The sequence below is a fragment of the Mastomys coucha genome, unplaced genomic scaffold, assembly GCF_008632895.1.
Source record: "Mastomys coucha isolate ucsf_1 unplaced genomic scaffold, UCSF_Mcou_1 pScaffold10, whole genome shotgun sequence".
NCBI lineage: Eukaryota > Metazoa > Chordata > Mammalia > Rodentia > Muridae > Mastomys > Mastomys coucha.
The window spans coordinates 2247888-2273671 of record NW_022196892.1 but is presented as its reverse complement, the minus strand read 5'-3'; the positions used below and the strand labels follow the sequence as shown (position 1 = coordinate 2273671).

The window sequence follows — 25784 nt, the reverse complement described above, 5'->3', positions numbered from 1 at the left end:
ATCTTGACATTAAAACTGATGTAGTTTTCATTCTCACTAGTTAAATAAGACTGTTCACTACCACATTCAGTACATAACATCCTAAAAATTAGCCAATTACTTCAGCATATGTTATTCAGAACCTAAATTCTGAAGAATGACCACAATAAAATCTCCATTTTTCTTACAATATAGATGTGGACAAAATGTGGCACCAATGAGTGTTCCAAAAGAAACATGCAATAAACATGCAAACACCAGTTCTTCAACAGTATGTGTGGACTTCCTGGAGGTCTCTGTGCTGATTCATGAACCACTCACCCTAATAGATTTTTTTGTATTAGGTGTTTAATATTAAAACACTTCAGTGTTTCCACATAAGTTCTGCACTTCTAGCTAAGCATGGAGAACTGATTTCAGTGTTGTACTTGCAAGCTAAGTTGCATCTATCTTTTTAAAACTGTCAATATCGCTGTCTTCATCTTTTTGTTAACTTACATACATTCTCCCTTTGATACACTGTAGAGCAGTAGTCTGTTCTGGCAACTTTGGCTCAGTCGAGAAAGAGGTCTAGAACCCTGGAAACCCACGGGGAAGTTTCTGCCTCCTGGGTGGAAGGAGTCTGCTATAACTCCTGAGTCTTTGGCTCCTGTTTCAGTCACAACCTCTCAAAGCTGTCCCCTCAGGACATGTGTGCTCTATCAAGTAGACAATGCTGCAAGCTCCCAGCATTCTAGCTGGACCCTACCCCGAGTCACCTGACAATAGCTAGGCATGCCTTGCCCCAAATTAGCCACACCCCATACAATATAAGGGGTGGTCACCCCTCCCCTCTCTCTTACTCTTTGTCCTCTCTTGCTTCCTTTCTTCCTCTCTTGCCCTCTTTCCTCTCTTGCCTTCTCATCCTCTGTTTTGCTCTTTTTTCTCTTGCCCTCTTTCCTATCTTGCCCTCTCTCTCTCTCTCTCTCTCTCTCTCTCTCTCTCTCTCTCTCTCTCTCTCCTCTTCTCCACACCTTCTTCTCCTTTACTTCTCTCTACTTGACTGGCCTATTTTCTCTTTCCTATGATAAAACATCTCATTTATACTTTGCCTTCTTTTTGATTACCACTCCCCAACACAGGCCCCAACACAGTCTCCAGCAGCAAGCCACCAGGCCCTTCACTACACTGACAGCCTTAGAGTATACTGCTTAAATATTTTCACAATCAATTTCTCACTACTATAAACTTGTTCCTTTACATAAACCAAACATTTTATAGAAAATTCAAATTTAACATGAATCTCTTTGACACATTTTATGGCACATTTCTTAGATACCTTTTCTGAACACTTGATATAGACTTGTGTCCCTTAAAGGGCTACATCTTATATCTCCTTCAAGAATGGCAGAATCATTTCCCTTTTCTTTATTTTTTATGTTTTTGTACAGGTGTCACATGTCATTAGTTTCCTTTATCTTTATCTTTTGATTTTTGAGTGAATGTACAGAATTTATGATATGTAAATATGACATGATCCACTTATGTGAATAAATGATGTTAGAGCCTTTATTTATAAGGTCCATAAGAGGTGAAGCAAACACTAGTATGAAACAAATAACCCCATTATTTTTGCACTTTCATCTTTGAAAGAATTAATTTTACTATCTATGAAATACATATGTTATTGTAATATCCATTTTGAAAGTATAATAAAAGCAAATTTGTGTGGTAACTATGAATAATGGGAGAAATTAGAGGAGAAAAATACTATAATGAAAAGCAAGCCAAAATAGATAACCTACAATTACAAATATACCTTCATGATCTCGACCCAGCATCCAGTACAATTTCAACAATTAACATTTACTGAAAAGAAAGTAAATGTTCAATTTTATGGTAAGGTAGCATCCTCACAGAAGCAGAGGGAAGGGGAATGAAATAGGGGGTTTCAGAGAGGAAACCGGGAAAGGGAATAACATTTGAAATGTAAATAAATAAAATATCTAGTGAAAAAAAGAAAGAAATATTCATCATGGCCAGACTTCACATTTAATAAATTTAAGCAAAACATAAATATGTGGATATTTTACATCAAGTAAGTGTCAAGGTATTACATTACACATATGTTTAAAATGTGTGCATTATATTGGTGATTTGGTCATGTGATTTATTTAACAGGCAAAGAAAATAAAAAAATCAGTGTTTGTCAAGTAGTTATAATCAAGCTGATACAAACTGCAGTCAACTCAAAAAAAAAAAGAACCTCAGCTAAGTAATTGCTCCAGGTAACTATTCTGATGTTATGTCTCTCTGTTCTCTTCCTTCATTGCTGATGATAGGGACATTAGCTAAACCAAATGTAGGCAATGTGAATCTTAGGCATGTGATTCTGGACAGTAAAAAAAAAAGTTAAAAAGACAAGTGGAATAGGTCACCGAGCAGCTATTCTTCATGTTTTCTGTTGCAGTTAATGCTTCCAGATTCTTTCTTTGAGGTCCTGCATTTGATCCCTCAATGATGTCTGTAACCTATAAGCCAGTTGAACCCAACACCAACTTAGTTGTTTTATACCAGAAGCAAAACAATAACAATCTATGAGAGCATGATTGTTTATATTAGTTTCAGTATTGAAATTGTTGTGATCATATCCTAATTGATTGAAATAAAAAAATATGAGGAATTAGAAATTAGTTGATTGTCATCCAATGGTCTCTCTAATTTGGTAATTGGAGAAATAGGTCCAACATTGTACAGTCTATATACACTGTCAGCTTGTTTGTTTGTGACGGTGTCTGGCTGTGTACAACATAAGGGTCTTGAAATCTTGCTTCTCCTATCTCAGCCTCTCTATTACTAGTATTGTTTCTTTCATGTTTTTACACTATAGTATGGTTTTCAGAACAGTTTATATATTTCAAAAGTATTTATATACCCAAAAGAAACATAGACGTTTAATTAGGGAGGTGGCTTGTAAGAGAACAACAAAGTGAGACTGAATGCTTTGCTTGACATTTGTAACTCTTGTATCAAGTTTGAAGAAGAGAACTTTATAAATTACTCTTTCTCTGAGATGAATGCTTTTCCAAATTATCACATATAATGAACCAAATTCTTACCCTCACCCAATGTCTGTGCCATCCTCCAAGCAGAAACATTTTTAATTGAAACAGTTGGTGAATGACTTTATGGATAGACCATATTAATACCTACACCATTTCTTAAATGAATGTAACCTGTTCTTATTTTGGGCTTGTACCACAGCAAGAGCCAAGATTTTAAACTCTACTAAATACAAAACAAACAAAAAAAGACTTTATATATTCATGTTCATTAAAGAAAATACTAGTAGTGATGTATTATTTTTAAGTATACAGTTAATATATTTGGAGTTATTTAAAATTTATATTGAGACAAATGTATTTTCACTATTGCTATAGATGAGTCAAAATTGTGATGTTGTGTCGAATGTGATTTTAAATCCTGTACCCTCATACAAAGGTCATATGAGCTATCAAAGGTGGATATTTAACCATGTGTTATCCTTAAGATTACTGATGTTATACCAGGGTTTAACACCTTACACTATACTAAGATATAACTTTCTTTTAAGGAATGAGGTTGAACCGAAGTACTTTTTGATTACTTCTTGTTGTGTGCATGTCATTAACATGGAAAATCTGATTGTATTTCATTGTATTTGGGTGAAAAGTGTTAAAATCTATTTACATAGAAATTTAAACAAACAATATAATATTTTTTATTTGAAATCACTTGGTGAGTAGCATCCAGCATGCTAGCAAAGTAAGAGTCATCAACTTTCTGATACTAAAAACCTGTAAAGGTGAATAGGAATTCCATATCTGAAGATCCAAAGAAAAATACTAGAGTCAATGAAATTGTTTTGAGTTTTTTTAATGGAATCATTTTACTAGGTTTAATATGTGCATAAATTTTGACTATTTGTGTCGTAGTATGTTTTAGTAAAGGTTATAAATAAAAATATTAAATGCTATATAAGAAGGAATGATGATAACATGCTGAAATCTTGCTAAAATCAGAGATAAAATAATTGATAAAAATCTTTTACAATCATCTGAATAAGTAAAATAATCCATCACAACATTTCTACTGAAATCTACAAACGAGACTCTAGAGGGACAATTAGAAACTTGAATGAAGAAGTGTTTTTCATTGCTCTGAAGGAAAAAGAGAGAAGGAAAGAAAGAGAGAGAGAGGAAGAAAGAAAGAGAGAAAGAAAGAAAGAAAGAAAGAAAGGAAGGAAGGAAGGAAGGAAGAGCGAGAGAAAGAAAGAAAGAAAGAAAGAAAGAAAGAAAGAAAGAAAGAAAGAAAGAAAGAAAGGAAGGAAGAAATGTTAGGAAGGAAGGAAAGGAGGAGGAAGGAAATAAAACAAAGAGAGAGAATCAAGAAAGAGAGAGGGAGAGAAACAGAGAGAGAGAGAGAGAGAGAGAGAGAGAGAGAGAGAGAGAGAGAGAGAGAGAGAGAGAAACCAATGCTACATGGTCTATGCTCCTTTTACATGGTAACGATTATCATTGATAATCATCCTGTCATGCTGGTATGCAAAGAGCAAATGACATTGTACTTAGGAGAATTCATGGCTGCACAATGTACTAAAAGTTGACATGTGACCTAAACTCAAGACATCTCATTAGGAAAAAATCTTGGTATAAGATAGGAACAACCTGCCTCATACACAGCCATGCATAGACCAAGATATAAAAGTAGAATCTGACCTGCACTTACCATTTGTTTTCTTCAGTTCCTTCACGAGCCACTGTGCTTCCTCTTGCACTTTTTCCTCAATGGTCCTTCTTCCCATGCCCAAATTCCTCAGGGTATTGACTGTGAAGAGCCTTTTGGCCTTCCATACATTTCCATTGCTAAAAGCAATGCCTGGAGAAATGTGAACAGACACTGGAAATTCCAGACACAGAAAAAGCTGACAGATGGCAGCCATAGAGTCCAAATCTTATGCCTGAAAAGCAAGTATGACTTCCACTCTCCAGCTTTCAGCTCGCTCTGGAAACTGCCCAGTATACACATAATAACATACACAGACACACTTACCCTTTCCTTTAAAAACCTTTTCAAGCATCGGGAAACTTCCTCTTCCAGAGAACTCTTCTCCATGGTCAATGAGGGCTTCTTTCAGTGCCTCATAACCATATAATACCACAGTAGGCTGTGAGCCAAAATACAGAGTGTACACCGGGCCATAGGTTTTAGAAAACTGGAAAGAAATAAAAAACATAAATATTAATTAAAAATGTCATTGTATTTTCCATAGAGTAAATCTATTTAGTTTGATGATCATATTGGGTTATAATAATTTTATTCAGAAAAACATACTTTAAAGTCTGTATAATTATTTATCTTATGATGATTATCATATACTCATGGCCTACAGTGTGCCAGAAAACCTTTCAGCCTGTTGACACACTAAAACCAAAGATTTGTCACATTTATTTCCTGAATTCTTTTGCAAATAAGTACACTCAAATTTGACACACTGCTTATTCATTATTGGATACTTGAGCATCACTTTCATGATAACTTCATACTGAAATATATTTCAATCATCAGAAGAGTGCTGCAGATCCAGCTGGGAATACTTATTGTTAAAACTAAGAAAGCCCCGTGATAAAGACTAGAAAACCAGAAACTTAGATTACCACATATGTTTGATTTCCATTCTTATCAATTGTTACAAAAGTACATAGAGTGGGTATCATACAAAGTGTGCCATAGCATGAAGCATCATTAAAAATCCGATTCTCACTAATCAGCATTCTAGGCCCAAGTCACAGGCTATGAATGGAATAATGGTGATTGGGAAAATACCACAGATGCTAACATGCTATTTATGGATTTTATTCCATGTATGAGCTCATGCACATTGTATTTACTTCAAATCAGACACCAGTAAATTCTTCAGAGTACAAAATTAATGTCAGATACAAGAGCAATACATGTCTCAAATTCTGATTCATTTTATGAACTATTTCTTACTCTTCACATTCAGTCAAAATAATAGCAAATGTTTTCTTTAAATAGTATATAGGGCTGGTGAGATAGCTCAGCAGGGAAGAGTACCGACTGCTCTTCAGAAGGTCATGAGTTCAAATCCCAGCAACCACATGGTGGCTCACAACCCCCCGTAATGAGATCTGATGCCCTTTTCTAGTACATCTGCAGACAGCTACAGTGTACTGACATATAATAAATAAATAAATCTTAAAGTAGTATATAATTACCTGCATTTGTAAAAAAAATACTATATATAATTACCTGCAGTTCAGGTTAGAGGTAAAAGTCAGAGAAAACATAGAACTTTTCAGTTTTTGACATTATATTCATGTCTACATCATTTTCTCTACTCATGGAATTTCAGGAAAGCAGCCTGACTTCTATCTACCTTTGAAATGTACCTAAAGAGTACAGGCATACTTACATTACTAAAGGATTGGCGGGTGTTCTTCATATCTATCAGGTGGAAATTGCCAATAATTGGGAGAGGAGTGGGGCCAGGAGGGAGATTCCGTCTTCCAGAGCTCTGTCTCCACAGTGAGAGGAGAAGCAGAAAGGACAGACTAAGAACCACGACCACAAACGGATCCATGGAGACTCTTCTTACTGACACAGGTATGATCAGGCACTCCAGACATTTTATAATGCCCATGCAGAATCAATATTTTCTGTTTGGGCATCTTTGTACAATCAACAAGTTACTGTTTAACTGTCTTCCAAGTGGAATTTGTCTCAACAAGACAAAACAAGCATTTTTAATATTTTCAATTTTATAGAGCTTCTGTAAGAGATTTGAGCTTAATTTTATTGAGTTGTGACATGTAATTCTGAAAATAATAATCACTCAAAACTTGAAGTACACTTAAATTAATTTATAAAAGTTAATTATTTATGAGATTGTACTAAAATTATGTTATTTTCTTCTTTCCTTCCTTATCCAAAAGAAGCAATATATACATTTTCTTATTCACTTTCTAACCAAAGGATTTTCTTTTATGTTTTTAATTAATTAATTAATTAATTTACATTTCATATTTTATCACCTCCCCATCTACCCTCTGGCTGTTCCACATCCCATACCTCCTCCCTAACCCCTGTCTCCATGTGAATGTCCCCACCCCTGCACCCTACCTGATCTCTAAACTCCCTGGGTCCTCCAGTCTCTTGAGGGTTAGGTGCATTATTTCTTAATGAACACAGACCAAGAAGTCCTCTACTGTATGTGTGTTGGGAGCTTCTTATCAGCTGGTGTATGCTGTCTGGTTGGTGATCCAATTTTTGAGAGATCTCAGAGGTCCAGATTAATTGGGACTACTGGTTCTCCCACAGAATCACCTTTCTCAGTTTCTTTCATCCTTCCCTAATGCAGGGGTCAGCAGGGGTCAGCTACTCCTGTCCATTGATTGGGTGCAAATATCTGCATCTGATACGTTCAACTGCTTATTGGGTCTTTCAGAGGGTAGTCATGATTGGTCCCTTTTGTGGGTACTTCATAGCCTCAGCAATAGTGTGAGGCTTTGGGGCCTCCCTTGAACTGGATCCCACTTTGGGCTGTGGCTGGACCTTCTTTTCCTCAGGCTCCTTTCCATTTCTATCCCTATAATTCTTTCAGACAGGCACAATTATGGGTCAGAGTTGTGACTCTGGGATGCCCCCCTTCTCCTTCACTTGATGCCCAGCCTTCCTGCAGGAGGTAGGCTCTATGTATCCCTCTTCCTACTGTCAGCCATTTCATCTAAGGTCCCTTCCCTTTGAGTCCTGAGAGACTCTCACCTCGCAGATCTCTGGTACATTCTTAAGGGTCCCCTCCAACCTTCTATCTCACAAGGTTGCCTATTCAATTCTTTCTGCTGGTCCTCATGGCTTCAGTCCATTTTTCTCACCTGATACCAGACCAGGTTCCTTCTGTCCCCCCACTTACTCCACCCTCTGCCACTTTCCCTCCCAGATCCCTCCCAAGTTGTGATTGCTTTCTTCTGCCTCCCAAATGGGACTGAGGCATCCCCAATGGGCACATCAGCTTTATGAACTTTGTGAGTTCTGTGGACTATATCTTGAGTAATCTGTACTTTTTTTGGCCAGCATCCACTTGTTAACTCACTATCACTAAATGTCATGCATATCTTTTTGCATGTGAGTTTCCTCACTCAGGATTATATTTTCTAGATTCCACTAATTTGCCTATAAAACTCATGATATTTTAGTTCTTAATAGCTGAGTCGTATTCCATTGTGTAAATTAACCACATTTTCTGTATCCTTTCTTTTGTTGTGGGACATCTGGGTTGTTTCAAGCTTCTGGATATCACAAATAAAGCCACTATGAACATAGTGGAACAATGTCTCTGTGGCATGGAGGGACATCTTTTTTATATGTTCTCAAGAGTAGTATAGCTGGGTCTTCAGGGAGATCTATTTCCAATTTTCTGAGGAACCACCAGATTGTCTTCCACAGTTGTAACAGTTTGTAATCCCACCAGCAATCGAGGAGTATTCCTCTTTCTGTACATCCTCTCTAACATGTGTTGGTTTTCATCTTATCCATTGTGTTTGGTGTAAGGTGGAATATCAGGGGGGTTTTGATTTCCATTTCTCTGATCAGTAAGGACTTTGAACTCTCTTTAGGTGTTTCTCAGCAATTTTATATTCCTCAGTTGGGAAATCTCAGCTTAGTTCTATACTCCATTTTTGATTAGGTTGTTTAGTTTTTGATTAACTTCTTGCATTCTTTATATTTTGGATATTAGCCCTCTATTGGATGTAGGGTTAGTGAAGATTTTTCCCCAATCTTTAAGTGGCTGTTTTGTCTTATTGACCTTTCCCTTTGACTTACAGAAGGGCCCCATTTATCAGTCTTGTTCTTAGAGCATTCTGTTTAGGAAATTTTTCCCTATGCCAGTGAGTTCAAGGCTCTTTCCCATTTTCTCTTCTATTAGATTCATTGTATCTAGTTTTATGTTGAGGTCCTTGATCCACTTGGACTTGAGTTTTGTGCAAGGTTATTTCTCTAACAGTTCAGATAGATAGATTAGAGATAGAGATATGTGCTTCTGTGTATACAAAACACATATTGATGACATATGTATATAAAGAGTATATATGTAGATTCCATATATATATTTAAATATATATATATATGTATATATACATATATATTAAAGACATAAATGCTATCTCCTAAGGCTACTTAATGTTGATTATGAATATGTATTTCTTTTGTAGAATTTAGGGCTATGGAGCTTTTCATACCCATGCAAGTCTTTCTGTTAGTGTTATTGCACTAGGTTATTTTTGACCAACATTTTCATAAGATTTTATGGATAGACTTGCTGACATTGTTAAGAGATACAAGCACTTATGTTTTAGATAAATAAAAATTCCTTAAAACTATAAATTTGTAATGTAGAGTCCAGGAAGGAGTTTGTATTATATGAATTTTTGTGTTTGTCATGATACATGCTTATTTAGCAAAGTCTCACTTTGGACCTCAGACTGGCTTAAACTCACATTTCTCCTATCGTTTCCTTCAAAAGTCAGAAATACATGGACAAAAGACCATATGCATATTTAACTGTGTATTTAAATTGGTTCTTGCTAATTTGAACATATGGACATATGCTTTAATTATAAATGCAGTAGAACTCTCATACATGCTTTGAACAACACAACTAAGACAAAAGACAAATATACCTCACATTAGTAACACACATTTTAATAAGAAAACCAATTAATTTGATCCCTAGGAAAAGCTATATGGCTTTTGCCACTGTGAAATTCAATGAAAGACTTAGGTTTATCTTTGCTTCTTTCTTTCCTTCCTTCTTTCTTTCTTTCTTTCTTTCTTTCTTTCTTTCTTTCTCCCTCTCTTCCTTCCTTCCTTCCTTTCTTTCTTTCCTTTTTCTTCTTTCTTTCTTTCTTTCTTTCTTTCTTTCTTTCTTTCTTTCTTTCTTATTTCTTTCACTTTCTCTCTCTCATTCTTCCTTCCTTCCTTCCTTCCTTCCTTCCTTCCTTCCTTTGTTCATTATCCTTTACATTGTCATTACTGTATAAGAAGGACTACATGTGTTTAACAACTCATTGCTGGAAGAACTTAGAATTCAATGTGATTACCTTGTAGTTGCTGATACTTCCACTCTAAAACTATTAGGATTCTCCACTTATCATCATTTCAGAAATGAGGTGATCTCAGCATAACTGAACAGAAGAAAATAAATGACAATTTTTGAGTCACTAATGTCTATATCACAGGTGAGTTTATATAACATGTGTTTTTCCTGGGTCTAGGTTACTTCACTCAAGACTATATTTTCTAGCTATATCCACTTGCCTCAAATTTTCATGATATCCTTGTTTTTAATAGCTGAATAGTATTCCATTATTTTCATGTACCAATTTTTCCTTATCATTCTTAAGTCGATGTACTCCTAGATTGTTTCCAGTTTATGGGTATAAAAATAAAGCTACTATGAAAATAACTGAGCAAGTGTCCTTGTTTTACAGTAGGGCATCATTTGGTATATTCTCAGGAGAGGTTTAGCAGGATTGTGGTGTATAAATTATTCCCAATTTTCTGAGAAACTGCCGAATTCATTTCTGAAGTGGTTGTTCTAGTTTTCACTTCTAAGAGAAATGGAGGAGTCTTCACATTTTTTTCATATCTTCTCCAACATGTGCTGTCACTTGAGGGCTTTGTTTAGTTTGGTTTGGTTTGGTTTGGTTTGGTTTTTTATCTTAACTATTCTAATGGGAGTAAGATGGAATCTCAGAGTCATTTTGACTTGCGTTTCCTTGATGACTAAGAAAGTTGAACATTTCCTTAAGTGCTTCTTGTCTATTAGAGATTCCTCTGTTGAGAATTCCCTGTATAGCTCTGTGCTCCATTTTTAATTGGGCCTTATAGTTTGTTGGTGTTTAAACTCTTTATATATTTTGTTTTTTATTAGATATTTTCTTTATTTACATGTCATTTTATGTATTTACATATGATTTCTCCTTTCTTAGTTTCCCCTCCAAAAACAAAAACAAAAACAAAAAAACAAAAAAACAATACAAGAAACAGTAACAAGAACAAACCCCTGTTCCCTCCATGCTTGTGGTGTCCTGCTGCTCTGCCCCAGAGGGCTGGTACCTAATAGCATCTGGCAAATGGATATAACACATTATACAGAATTTGGAAAGCTTAAATATTTGCATGTCTGCATTGATACCTGCTCAGGATTTATTTTTGCTTCCCTGCAAACAGTAGAAGCCTCTAGAAATGTTATTGATCATTGTATACTAGCTTTCAGTGCTACGGGACTGCCCAGAACCATTAGACGGACAACGGGCCCTCTTACACTGGAAGGAATTTTTCTTCCTTTTGCAAAGATTTTGGCATTGTTCACAAGACCGGCGTTCCATATAATCCTATGGGTCAAGGTATTGTTGAACGCACTCATCATAAGATCAAAAACTGGCTTTTTAAGACCAAGGGAGGAAGCCTTTTTCCTCAGAGGTCCCCCAAAGCTCATCTTGCGATTGTCCTTTTCATTTTGAACTTTCTGCAGATCGATATTAATAATCATTCAGCAGTGGACCAACATTGGCATCCTGAATCAATAAATTTCCATGCTATGGTGTGGTGGAAAGATCCACTCACTAATATGTGGCTTGGTCCGGACCCAGTTTTGGTTTGGGGCAGAGGTTCTGTCTGCGTGTTTTCCCAAACCGAGGGGGAAGTGTGCTGGCTCCCAGAAAGATTGGTACAACAGATTGATTCAAAAAGGTTGATGACTTAAGATAGGCACTTCCCTGCCAGTTTTGCCCTTGTTAGGCTTTTACTCTGCCAGTTTTGAACGTGTTTTGTTCGTTTGCTTTGGAAATCTGCTAAAAATCTGCTTATCCCGATTAAAGCAGAAAAGCTCACCCTGAGCAAAGTTTCGTGATCATTTCAAGGTTCAACTGGATCAGGTGACATCCCGAAGTGCCTGGATCCTACTAAATTACCAGCTTTTCAAGAAAAAATCTGCTTATCTCGATTAAAGCAGAAAAGCTCCCCCTGAGCAAGGTTTCCATATCTTTTCAATGTTTGCTGGAGCAGGCGACTCCCAAAATGCCTGGCTCTCACTTAGCTTCCAGCCTTTCAAAGGTTAATTCAATTTCCAGAGGCTTCAAAGAACTGATTTACATTCTCCTGGCAACCAGACCATCTCCTGGCAACAGACCATCTCCTGGCAACCGACTCGGAGCCCTGGCTCCCAGCTGCACTTCGCCCCGCCCTACTGGATCCAGCACCTGACTGACAGAGTTATGTCAGCCAGTTTCGGAGATCACGATCAGCTTTCGGACCCCGAGTTTTGCGGACGAGCCTTGGCATTTTGCATGGAGGATGGTGCATCTAGATGACCCTTTTCTGGCTGGGATGTTGCCCTAGGCTGGCACATGGTCAAAGGCCATCTGGGTTACAGATGTTTCATGGCCTGATTTTCCCACTGTGCAAAAGTGCCTGAGGGGACGGAGTCAGAAAGTGCATTACACACCACTATGTTGCCCATGTATTCCTGTCGAGATCTTTCACATTTCCCTGCATCGATTATTAACGAAATAGGGTGAAATGTGGTGTCCTGCCACTCTGCCCCACGTGACAGGTCCAGAATTCTACCACATGCATGCAGCGTGAATCACCGGTGGTGACACTGGAGATCAAATGCAGACCTGGTAGCCGAGACTTCAAAGGAACTGAAACCATTGAAAATCCGCCTTCCTGCCTAGAGCTTTTGTCTGAAGGGTGTTTTGTAAACAGACTGGAATGCTATTTCCCTGTTCTCAGGCCTATGCTAAAAGCCAAGAAGTGTTTTAGTTTCAATTCTGCCTGAGCTATATATATCTCGTTTCTTTTAGTAAAGACACACCTTGAAAAAGCTACTTGGTGTCATGTTCTTTGTCTCCACCCTCACCCGCTTATTTCCACAGGAACTTAATTACCCCAGTTCGTGAATACCCACAGAGAGAGACTGCAGGTCAGTCTCCCTCACCTGCTCCTCCTGCTCGACAACCCACCCTCTCCCGCTTACAGGCCCTGGCATTCCCCTACACTGGGGTACAGAACCTTCACAGGGCCAAGGGCCTCTCCTCCTGTTGATGACTCACTTGGCCATACTCTACTTTACACATGCTGCCAGAGCCATCAGTCCCACAATGTGTACTCCTTAGTTGGTGGTTTAGTCCCTGGGAGTTCTGAGGGTACTAGTTAGTTCACATTGTTGTTTGTCCTAAGAGTCTGCAAACCCTTCAGCTCCCTCAGTCCTTTCTTTAACGCGTTCATTGGGGACCCTGTACTCAATTCAATAGATGGCTGTGAGCCTCTACTTCTGTATTAGTAGGATACTGTCAGAAACTCTCAGGATGAAGCTATATCAGGCTGGAGTGCCCTTCCTTCAATCTCTGCTTCATAGGTATGTATTGTATATTGAGACAGGGTTTCTCTGTATAGCCCTGGCTGTCCTGGAAATTACTCAGTAGACCAGGCTGGCCTTGACCTCAGAAATCTGCCTGCCTCTGCCCACAAGTACTATGATTAAAGGTATTTACCACCACTGCTCGGCTTTCAATAAAATTCTTGAAAACTGGATCCAAGGATAAAGCAAAACAATTATTCACCATGATGCAATAGGCTTCATACCATGGATGCAGAGATGGTTCAATATACAGAAATCCATCAATATAATCCACTATAAAAATAAACTCAAAGGAAAAAAACACCACATAATTATATCACCAGAGTCTAAAAAACTTTGACAAAGTACAAGACTGCTTCAAGTTAAAATTATTGGAGAGATCTGAACTTCAAGACTCAACAGTTATAAGAATATTGGAATAATACCATGCATTCTATTCAATTATCACTGACTAAGGATAGACTTAAAAACAATGGTCATTAAAATTGAAAAGTGCCCTTCTCAATGACAACTTGGTCAGGGAAGAAATTAAGAATGAATTTAAAGACTTCATAGAGTTTAATGAAAATGAAGACATATTATACCCAAAAGTTATGGGACACAACCAAAACAGTGCTAAGAAGAAAATTCATAGAACTAAGTGCCTTCATAAAGAAATTAGAGAGCTCTCATACAAGCAAATTAACAGCAAACATGAAAGCTTTAGAGCAGAGAGAAACAAATACCACCAAGAGAAGTAGACAGCAGAAAATAGAGCTGAAATCAACCACTTAAAATGAAAGAGAACAATACTGGTAAATACAACCCTTTAAATCATGATAGATGATTAAATAATATTTAATTTTTTAAAAACTCACTTATTTTCGGTTAAAAATTTTGAAATGGTTGGGGAATTCTACCTAATAATTGGAGGCCATGCTAATTGGAGGTGGTCTCTATAGGTTCTATCTCCTTCGGGTATTTTGGCTAATGTCATCCTTGCAGATGCTGGGAAACTTTTTCTTCCCTGGCATCTGGGACTTTCTTGTTGTTCTACTATTCTACACCCTTACTGCTGCATATTTCTATTTATTCTCTGACTTTCTCCTCGTCCTCATCTCTACTTCCCTTCCTTTACCACCTGTGGTTATTTTGTTTCCCCTTCCAAGTATGATTGAAGCATCCACACTACCCTCTTGTTAAGCTAAATATAGTCTATGAGTTGGATCATAGACATTCTGAGCTGTTGGGCTAATGTCCAACTATCAGTTACTACATACCATGTGTGTCCTTTCGAGTCAGGTTTACCTCACTAAGAATGGTATTTTCTCATCCATCCACTTCCCCTCTCAAGAAAACACAGGGACAAAAATTGGAGCAGACTAAAGGAAAGGCCATACATAGATGGCCCCACCTTGGGATCCATCCCATCTACAGACATCAAACACCAACTCGATTGCTGATGCCAAGGACAGTGCTAGCAAACAGGAGCCTATTTTGGCTGTCTTGTGAGAGGCTCTGCCATCATCTAACTAAGACAGGTGCAGATATTCACAAACAAGCAATGGACTGAGCCCCAGGACCCAAATGGAAGAGTTAGGGGAAGAACTGTAGGAGATAAATGGGTTTGCAACCCTATAGGAAGATCAATAATATTAACTAACCAGACCACCCAGAGTTCACACGGACTAAACCAACAACCAAAGAGTATACAAGGATTAGTCCATGGCTCCAGCTACATATGTAGCAGAGGATTGCCTTATCTGGCATCATTCTGAGGGGAGGTCCATGTTCCTTTAGAGGCTTGTTGTCCCAGTGTAGGAGGATGCTAGATGTGTAAAAAAATAGTGGATCGGTAGGTGGAGAGGGGATGGGATAAGAGGTTTTTATAGGGGAGATGGAGAATGGTTCAGTATTTGAAATGTTAAAAAAAGTAAAAAAAAAGTAAAAAAGCAATAGAAAAATATATTTCTACATGACATTTTACTAAAATTATGTCAATTTCCTCATATTTTTTCCAAGATCTCTAGTATTTGCATTTCATTATTCTCTTTCTAATCCATGATCTTTTTGCCTCTTATAATTGTAATATATGTATATATACACACATATATATAAATACATATATATGTAAAATACATACTATTTATATATACACAGTATATTATATCATTTAAATATATATTCATGTATTTGTAAAGATATAAATGTAATCTGATAAATGTGTATAATATTGATTATAAGTATGCACCCCTTTTTGCAGGATTGAGGTCTATGGTGCTTTTCTTACCCATGCAAGCCTTTCTGTTAGTAGTATTTCTCTAGTGTATTTTTGGGCAGATATTTTCATGAGATTTTATTGGTAGACATGCTGACATTTATAGGAGACACAATCACTTGTGTTAACTTTTAGATAAATAAAAATTCCTCAAATGCCTTCATTGATAAGGTAGAGTACATATGAGAATTTGTATTTTATAAATATGTTGTGTTTCCCATCATCCATGGGTCTAGGAATAAAGAGGTAGAAGTAGGAATAATTGACACACTTGGAAAATTTTTGCTTCTTGTTCTTTCAGCTTTAAGTGATGGCCTATATTTGGCTACAGATTGCCAAGCACTACCTACCAGAGCCATTCCACTGACCTGGAAGCTAAGACTTCCCATTGTCCCCTTGGGGCTTCAGAGGTCCTTTAACCTAAAAGCTAAGAAATAAATAGCCTAGGAGGAACAGCAGTATGGACTAACTAGTATCCTCAGAGTTCCCAGGGACTAAACCACCAACCAAAGAATACACATGGTAGGACTCATGGCTCTAGCTGCATATGAGACAGAGGTTGGCCTAGTCAGTCATGAATGGAAGGAGAGACTCTTGATCCTGTGAATGTTCTCTGTCCTAGTGTAGGGGAATACCAGGTACAGGAAGCAGGAGAGGGTGGTTTGGTGAGCAGGGGAACGGGGAAGGTAATAGGGTTTTTTTTGTCCAGAGAGGAAACCAAGAAAGGGGATAAAATATGAAATGTAAATAAAGAAAATATCTAATAAAAATTAAATAAAGAAAAAGACATGAATAGCAGTGGTGGGAGGGGTGATTGAGCCATATTTCCTTGGGAAATTTGGATTGCTTCTCCATGTGGGAGGTAAAAATTTTTATATCTGAAGTGAAGGTGATCTTTTATGCCATTTCTTGGTTGTAACAAATTCTGTGACTAAGGTTAAATAGAAATTATATTAGTCTAATCCTGGAAGGATGTCAAAGATACAGACATATTTGGGATGGATTCCGAGATCATTTCTACAGGATAAAAGGCAAGATCTGCTGAGTGGCTCATGGACATGGAGTTAGTACAAAATGAAGAGAAAGGAAGTCATAAATAGGAGCTAAGTGTACCTGAGAAGTCGCAGAAATGAGGATTATATTTGAAGTTAATGTTTAGATTTTATTTTATTAAGAATATTTTTATACTAATATTTTTATTTTCTTTCAATTTCTTTATCAGGTTATGTAACGTCTATTAAGAGAATATCCATGATTACCATATTTCAGTTTGTGATACTATAAAAATGTCACTTAAGGGACACTAACATCTATAATATTATAAAAAAATTACATATTTTCAAAAGTACATGGAATAATTCTATTATGTTGAGGTGATATTATGACCTGGTTATTTTTTTTTTAGTTAGATTTTTTTAAATTTACATCTCAAATGATATCTCCTTTCTGGGTTTACCTTCCAAAAATCCCTTGTTCCATCACCCCTCCCACTGCTCACTAACCCAGCCTCTCCTGCTTCCTAGCCCTGGTTATTAGGTACAATTGGCAATTAACCATGGCATATGTAGATTTGGTTGTGTGTCAAGATAGCTATCCTTAGTTGTGAACTTGATTTAATCTGGAATTAACTAAAATGTAAAAATAGAGACTCCACTAGTAAGGGAGTTTTGTTTAATTTAGAGTAGAAAGACCAACTCTAATAAGATCTTGATCAAGAATGCATACCCCTCTAATATAAGCTATACCTTTTATTGGTAGCCTGTATAAAAACACAGAGGAAGGAATCTTATCTTCTTACCTACTTGACCTCAACTTGAAAAAGAATAGTCAATTTCTCCACCGGCATTGGAGCCTACTTTTTTGAAATTCTACCATATAATGGACAGCAGCTGAGACATTGAGCCTCTTAGCCAATTACTGATTTCATGGTCTTTCTGTTCTCAAGCAACCATTGTTGGATCAGCTGGACTGCATCTTATAAATCATTCTAATAAATCTCCTTTTACTCTCTATGATAATATTTATTCTACAAGTCTGCTCATATGTAGAACCGTGAATAGTACAGGGACTATTAGATAAAAATCCTGTCTAAAGAGGAGTGATGAGGGGTCTGAGAATATAGAGGAAGAAAATGGGTGTCAAATATAAGAGATGACTGAAGGACAATAACACAGTAAATCCTTTTAGTTTTTGAAATGATTATATGTTGACTATGTCTACATAAAATAATTTAAATAATTATAAAATACTTATAATGACCAAAGGCTCTGAGACATTATTGAAAGATTATAAATTAGTAAATGAAATATAACTGACAAGAGAATATCCACAAAGAAGTCAACTCATTTTTATACTTGATGAATAAATGCTGACAATCATAATGCTTCACAATTAGCTTTATGTGGTTAAAAATGCAACTGTAGACAAGATGATCTTAATGATTTATTGGTTGTTGCTGTCAGATATATATACTAGCATAGTTATCTATGGTCTATGACTGAAGAATGAGATGCCTTTAACAATGAAGTATTATCAAGATGTTTAAAAGAGTAACCTACAACAATGTGAACAACTTGTAATATCTAAAGCTATATGGAACCTCATTCATTGGCCATACTTTGCCATGCACACTTTGTGTGACAGCGGTATTTGAGGCATAAACTTCAAGAAAAGTCAGTCTCCTGCCTCCGCATTGTCACCTGGCAACCCAAACTCAGAGGTAGCCCAGATATGTCCTCTCGTACTTGTGTGCTAGGAGCTCATCAAGATATCATTTCTTTACAGCTAGTAAAAGATAATTCAGACATTTTGCTCTCTGACCTTCACCAATGTTCCAAGTCAAACCCTAGTCAAACCCTGACTTGGAATGTTAAGCTATTCAAACTAATTGCCTCCAGCATTGTGGGTAGGGCATTAAAGCTTACAGAAAGAAAGACAGCATAGAGCATTTAGCATTCTAGATTCAGCAGTCTGCATTCAGCATTTGGACTTGTTCGCACTCGGATTAGAACCAACTTTGGTGGACTAGGACTTAAGATTCATGTAGTTCGTAGTCCCCCCACCCCCGGGCCCAGAGTGCTTGGGCCTGGGGGGTGCAGTACCAGTCGAGATTCATGAGATTGAACATTCTAGATTCGAGCATTCAGCATTGAGGATTCGAGATTCGAGCCTCTACCCTCCTGGCTGGTGCACCCACAGCCCCCCAGGACTCTAGCCAGGACCATGAAGCACGAACATGATTGGAGCCCAGGGGTGCTATACCAGTCCAGAGGAGATGGCTGATGTTTTAGATCCAGTGTGTTTTAGTTGGCCTCAGATGTACCCTGATTACTGAGCTGCCAGATTTTTCATTTCTCTTTTACAATGATTGTAAAAGCCCCATGTCAATTTTTAAAGAAATACACTCAGACCTTACGCCACTCATGTCTAGTCTGTTTGTCAAAGCCGAATCCTGTGTACACCTGGCCAGAACCCATCCTCCTACAGAACAAGGGACCCCTTAAGAAACCACTGTCCATGGCAATACTTGTCAATAGAGGTAATTTGTGTCTGATGCCAAGCTTCTTATCTGGTAATCTATAGTGTATAAGAAGTTCAACATTATCTTGCTTACCTAATTTAAACTCTTTCTATAAGTTTAAGTGCCACAATTGGTTGAGAACTACAAGGCAATACTCTTTTCAGACTAAATGTGGAAGAGCATACCTGAATTCAATCAGCAGGATAGCAAACACAAGACATGTGCAGGTCCATCCCAGCCATGAAAAATGCCAACAAGCATGTGTTGAATGGGGTTGATTACAATGTCTGTCCCCTATATCAGTAAATGAAAGCTGCAAGGAATAGGAGACTTTGTTTTCTCTTAAAATGTGTTCTCTATTACATGAAATACCACATACTCATGCATATGCAGGCAGCAGGTATTGATTTTATAGTTTTTTTAAAAATGAGAATGCAGAATTGGTGGGTAAAGAATGAAGAGTGGATCTATGAGAGCCAGGTAAGACAAAGATAGTATCAATATGTAGTATACAGCAATTAAAAAGCTAATAAATATTTTAAAGATAGTCCTTCTCTGAAAGTGATTTACTGGTAACATTCTAAGAGAAGAAACATCTGTAAAGGTCCTCATTATAGGGAAAAATATGAAATGAGAAAGGAAAATTATTTCTCCAGGTGTAAAATGAAGCTGCTTTTAAAGAAAGGTATAAGCATATTTTATCCAAAATGAAGTTTTTAGATATGCAGGATTATATAGCAATTTGAGGGAGTCACACATTACTGTTTACTGTTTTGTAGGGTTGAGTGTTTCAAGAATTTGGGTCACTAAAGATCAATGGAGTAAAAAAAAAACTAACAATTTTGAAATCCATGTACTATGAACAATGATAACATTATTGAAAGATTTTGTTTACTTGCCACTGGTTAAGACTAGTATTTTACCTTAAGGACAATAACTATTGAAAGATAAAATAGATTGGTATAATACAATATAGAAAAAATGAAAGGCTCAAATATTTTTGCATTAAGCTCTAGTATACCATCTGCAACCTCTTATATTATCAAGATCCTGAATACCCAAAGTTTATCTTCTCATCCCCAAGTTAGATGAATTTTACCTCAGTAAACAACATGGAAGAAATGTTAAAAAAGAGAGAGAGAGAGTAAGAATTGACCAAATTAGAGATGACCAATGCAATGTGATGTAAGCAAGAATGAAAGAGACAATTTCCCATACTGAGGAAGTTTATGAGTATCTGCTTAGTCAAATCAGAATAAGCATACGAACATCTTTACAGAATGAGTCTTTACTTGAACAAGCCATTACTATATCTGACATACAAGTGTCTGTAAAGGATGTCTCCACCCACTTAGTTCTACACTTTGATCGTTTTATACTAATATTTTTACTTGCAGAGAACCAATGCTTTGCATACACAAGACAAAGGCTTCAGTATTGTGAGTGCACCAACAGTGATTCTTAACAATGAGAGCATATAACGTAGATAGAGTGTCTGGTGTCTGTAGGGGTGCTACAAAGTCAACAAGAGACTCTAACTCAAATGCTCTTTGACATATTCTCAGTGCTCAGTTATGCTGAGCCATGCTTACTTCTAAAATGATAGGAAGTTCTAATAGTTGCCGATGATTTGGTAATCATGCCATGATGGAGTACCTCCACCTACAAGATAATCACATTAAATTCTAAATTGTTCAAGTTATGAGCTATGAGACACTGGTAGTTATTTTGTCACATTGCCTCCAATTTAAATAGAAAAAAGAAAGAGAATAGCCTGGAGATCCCATGAATTTTCTTCACAGTAGTAAGAGACAAACACCTTTCTCTAGGTAACAACTTAATATATTCTCTTATTTAAAAGTATATAGCATTGCTTCTTTTGGCTAAGATCAAGTGTAAAAAGTAATAGCTAATACATTTTTATTTATTAGGGTGGTATCAGCATAAACTGTCAAACTGTAAGGCTTTCACTAGTAAGAACATAAGTCTAAATGTTTAATTTGCAAGAACTATTTTAAATATACAGTTAAATATACAGATGTTCTTGTGTGCATATATTTCTAGTACCTGGAGAAGGTACAAGAAGAACTGTGAGTTTGATGTTATTCTGATGTGCACAGTGAGACTTTATTAAGTAAAGACATACCATGGGGCTCTACCCATAAAAAGTGTATGCACTTATGTGTCTGCTTCAAAATAGCCCATAGGAACAACTTCAATAGAAAGGCATGCATGGGTAGGGAACTCTCAGGATGCCTCAACACTGTACAAGAAAATACAGACTACTAATGAATGGTGACACAGAGAGAAATAGATTGTGAAAGGAATAGCTTAAAAATTGGTTCAATTTCAAATTGTCAGTCTTAACATTTCTACAGTCATCATATAAAGATTTGAGCCTAGAATGGTGATTAGTTGGAATGTATTTTTTTCTAAAGGATGACGCGCAATAGTATAGATTCCAGTATGTCTACTCACTGTACATTAGTAATAATAGATAAGAATTGTAGTCAAACATTTGTGGTATCTAATATGGAAGATTTCTACATTTCATCACAGGGCTCTCTAGTTATCTCACAAATTTCTCAGGTTATTATGAAGCACACATTGAATACTGATGTTCATTTCAGTATGGAGTTATCACGTGGGCTTTGCCAAGCATCCAGTAATGAATAAGCAGAGTTTCCCATTTGAATCTACTTAGATTCAATAGAACACTCTGAAATAAATATTTGCAATTTTTACTTTATTTTCCTTGTGAAATAGGACCAAAAGAACAACTCTGCTAAATGTCATAGTGTGATAATGTTTTTCTTCAATGTCAGCTGCCTGGCATAATATAGGACATCCATAGATGAAAATCACCATATTGTATGGTACATACAGACTTCAACGAGAGTTTTCCTGAATAAAATCCTTACTTATAACACAATATTTTATCCATCCATATATAATAACTCAAATACATTAACTCATTAAAGTTACTGTTACTACTATTTACATCTTCCTTTTTCTTTTTAGGTCTTTAAAGCCCTGTGTTCATTCTGTATTAGGGCACACAGTCCACTGTGGTGTTGCACAACTTTGAGGTGGTGAAAGATGCCCTCAATGATCATAGGGTGGAGTGTGCTAAAAAAGGAAGGTTGTTAAAGTTTTGAAAGATTAGTAAAGGATTTTGCAAGGGGGTTTATGAGGATGTGAATGTACTGGGCTGCCAGAGGCCAGTCCCAGTAAGGTCTTCCTTCCTTCCTTCTTTCCTTCCATCCATCCTTCCTTCCTTCCTTCTTTCCTTCCTTCCTTCCTTCTTTTCTTCCTTCCTTCCTTCCTTCACTCCTTTCCTTCCATCCTTCTTTTCTTCCTTCCTTTATTCCTTCCTTCATCTCTATTTTCGATTTTTCTTTCCTTTCATTTTTTCTCTTTTTTTAAATTAGTTGTTCCCTTTATTTCATTTCATATGTTAACCCCTTTCTTGATTTCCCCTCCCCCCCAAAAAAACCTATTCCCTTCCCCATCCCCTGCTCAACAACCCACCCTTTACTGTTTCCTGGCCCTGGTATTCTCCTACATTTGGGCCTAAAACCTTCACTGGACCAAGGACCTCTCCTCCCCTTGATGACCAACTAGGCCGTCCTCTGCTACAGATGCAACTGGAGCCATGATTCTCTCCATGTGTACTCTTTGGTTGGTGGTTTAGTCCCTGGGAGTTCTGTAGGTACTGGTTGGTTCATATTGTTGTTCCTCCTATGAGGCTACAAATCCCTTCAGCCCCTTGAATCCCTTCTCTAGTTGCTCCACTGGTGACCCTGTGCTCACTCCAATGGTTGGCTGAAAGCATTCACATCAGGAAAGGCCAGTTAAGCTTAAGACAACTCTTGGAGGATATTTATGATCCACATAGAATGAAATCATACACCTTCTTATTTCTTCCTCTTACATACTGTAAACAAGAATTCTAGCTGATGCACCAAACCATTGAAGTAACTGTTTTCTGGCACCTTTCTCTTTCACACCTATTCTTTCTCCTTTAAGAGAAGAGTCTTTCTAGATTCTTCCCCAGAAATATGATGAATATATGTGTAATTTTTGAAAAGAGGGTCAACAAATTTACATAGAAGGATGTCTTATGAGAGGTTTGTTCTCAATAAGAAAGGGTCATGTCTTCACACACAACTTGGAGGAGCTCAGGATATTGATATTCTCATTCAGTTTCTTTCATCAAGTTAAAAAATTCTAATCTTTATAATCAAAATGTTTCTCTTAAATTATGGAACAGATGACATTGCAGGGAGCACAGCCCAGGATGCTGTGATCACATGGTGAATCTGAAGAATTAGAAAGAATTGCAAAATGTCATCAACGTATACATAGAAGACACTTTGCTCTTGTAAGTATGTTAAGATACTTTAGAAGTTTTACACACAATATTAATGCTAAGGGAATGTATTGTTTGTCAAGCTTTCTCTTTGTGTTTCAGGAGTGAGTGGGGAGCCAGAGCCCTGGTTCTGCTCTGAGCACAGGTATAAGATGTAAAAAACCCAAGCCCCTGAGGGGGTACTCTATTTTCTCAAAGTCTTTTTGTGTATCTACTGAGATGATCATGTGAATTTTTCTGGAGTTTGCTTGTATGCTTTCTTATATTGGTAGATTTTTTAAATATTGACATGTTCCATACATCCTTGGAAGGAGGCACCCTTGATCATGGCAAATGATGGGTTTGAATAGTTATTAGGTTCAGTTTGCGAGAATTTATTTGAGTATTTTTGCATTGATGTTTATAAGTGAAATTGGTCTGAAGATCTCTTTCTTTGTTGGGTCTTTGTGTGAATTAGGTATCAGAGAAACTGTGATTTTGTACAATGTCTTAGGTAGTGTACCTTTTGTTGATATTTTATGGAATAGTTTCAGGAGTATTGGTATGAACTTTTCTTTGAAGGTCTAGTACAATTCTGCCCTAAAGCCATGTGGTTCAGGTCTATGAGAATTATGGCAGATTTCTCACCAGAGACTATGAAAGCTAGAAGATCCTGGGCAGATATCATACAGACCCTGCAAAAACACAAATGCCAACCCAGACTACTATACCCAGCAAAACTCTCAATTACCATAGTTGGAGAAAACAAGATATTCCATGACAACACAAAATTTACACAATATCTTTCCATAAATCCAGCCCTACAAAGCATAATAGATGGAAAGCATCAACATAAGGAGCAAAACTACACCCTAGATGAAGCAAGAAGGTAATCTTTCAACAAATCCACACAAACCTAATTCCACCTCTTACAACAAAAACAACAGGAAGTGACAATTACTTTTTCTTAATATATTAATTTGAAAATTAATATTACCAACATATCCTATCGATTGAAATCCAATAATATGAGGAATTGGAAATTTGTTGTCATCCAATGATCTCTCTAATTTGATAATTGGAGAAATAGGTCCAACATTGTACAATCTATATACCCTGTCAGCTTGTTTGTTTGTGACAGTGTCTGGCTGTGTACAACATAAGGGTCTTAAAATCTTGCTTCTCCAACCTCAGATTCTCTATTTGTAGTATAGTTTATTTCATGTTTTACACTATACTATGGTTTTCAGAACAGCTTATAAATTTCAAAATACTTATTACTCAAAAGAAACATAGACAATTAACTAGGGAGGTGGCTTATAAGAGAACAAAGTGAGACTGAATGCTTTGCTTGACATTTGTAAGTCTTGTATCAAGTTTGAAGAAGAGGACTTTATAAGTTACTCTTTCTCTGAGATGAATGCTTTTCCAAATTATCACAGCTAATGAACCAAATTCTTACCCTCAATTAATATCTGTGCCACCTTCCAAGCAGAACCATTGTTCATTGAAATGTTTGTGAATGACTTTATGGATAGACCATCTTAATACCAACACCATTTCTTAAATGAATGTAACCTCTTCTCTGTGGGCTGAGAATGAAGTCACTCACTTAAGTCAAATAGCTTTGACCATAGCATGAAATCTGTATCCAAAAATTGAGCCTACAGTTTATTTCTTGGTGCAGCAGAAGTATCAACTCTCGGCTTATCTACAATGGAGGTAAAATCCTTTGGTGATATAAAGGTCATTGAAATACAGCCTTATTACAATGAAACCCAATGTCTAAAAAATGTTCATTCAAGAAAATACTAGTAGTGTTGTATTATTTCTAAGTATACAGCTATTATGTTTGAAGTTATTTAAAATTTATATTGAGAAAAATGTATTTTCACTATTGCTGTAGACGAGCATCTACATAAGACTGTTAAATTGATTGTTGTTTTATATCAAACAACTTTTATAATACTTATCTTTATTGTTATAATATTTTATAAATTTTAAGGAATACAACAAAAAAGATATTATAGGTATTGAAGGGGGGTCTATGGTAGGAGCGGTAGTACAAAAGGGGAACAAGAATGTGATTCAATTATATTTAATTAAAATATGTTTTTAAATGTTAACACATTCAGATAAATTAAAATCATGTAACTTTTCTCATAATGCAATAAAAGTTAAAAAAAAAAAACATAATAGCCAGAACCTGGAA

General features: G+C 36.6%; 2 protein-coding genes across 17 annotated transcripts in view; one reads left to right on the top strand and one right to left on the bottom strand.

Annotated features, from left to right (window-relative positions):
• LOC116072994 (cytochrome P450 2C40-like) overlaps window positions 1-6616 on the bottom strand; it is a 49168-nt gene extending 42552 nt beyond the window's left edge. Inside the window, exons 1-3 of one of the 2 annotated variants that reach the window (XM_031344649.1) lie at window positions 6434-6616; window positions 5050-5212; window positions 4726-4875 (exon numbers count right to left, since the gene is read on the bottom strand). In XM_031344649.1, the coding sequence (XP_031200509.1) occupies window positions 4726-4875; window positions 5050-5212; window positions 6434-6601 (481 nt within the window). In that variant the 5' untranslated portion in view covers window positions 6602-6616. The remainder of the gene's footprint in view (window positions 1-4725; window positions 4876-5049; window positions 5213-6433) is intronic. The other variant, XM_031344642.1, reaches the window with a different exon arrangement.
• Fhit (fragile histidine triad diadenosine triphosphatase) overlaps window positions 1-25784 on the top strand; it is a 1878988-nt gene that overhangs the window by 1430936 nt on the left and 422268 nt on the right. The window lies entirely within an intron of this gene.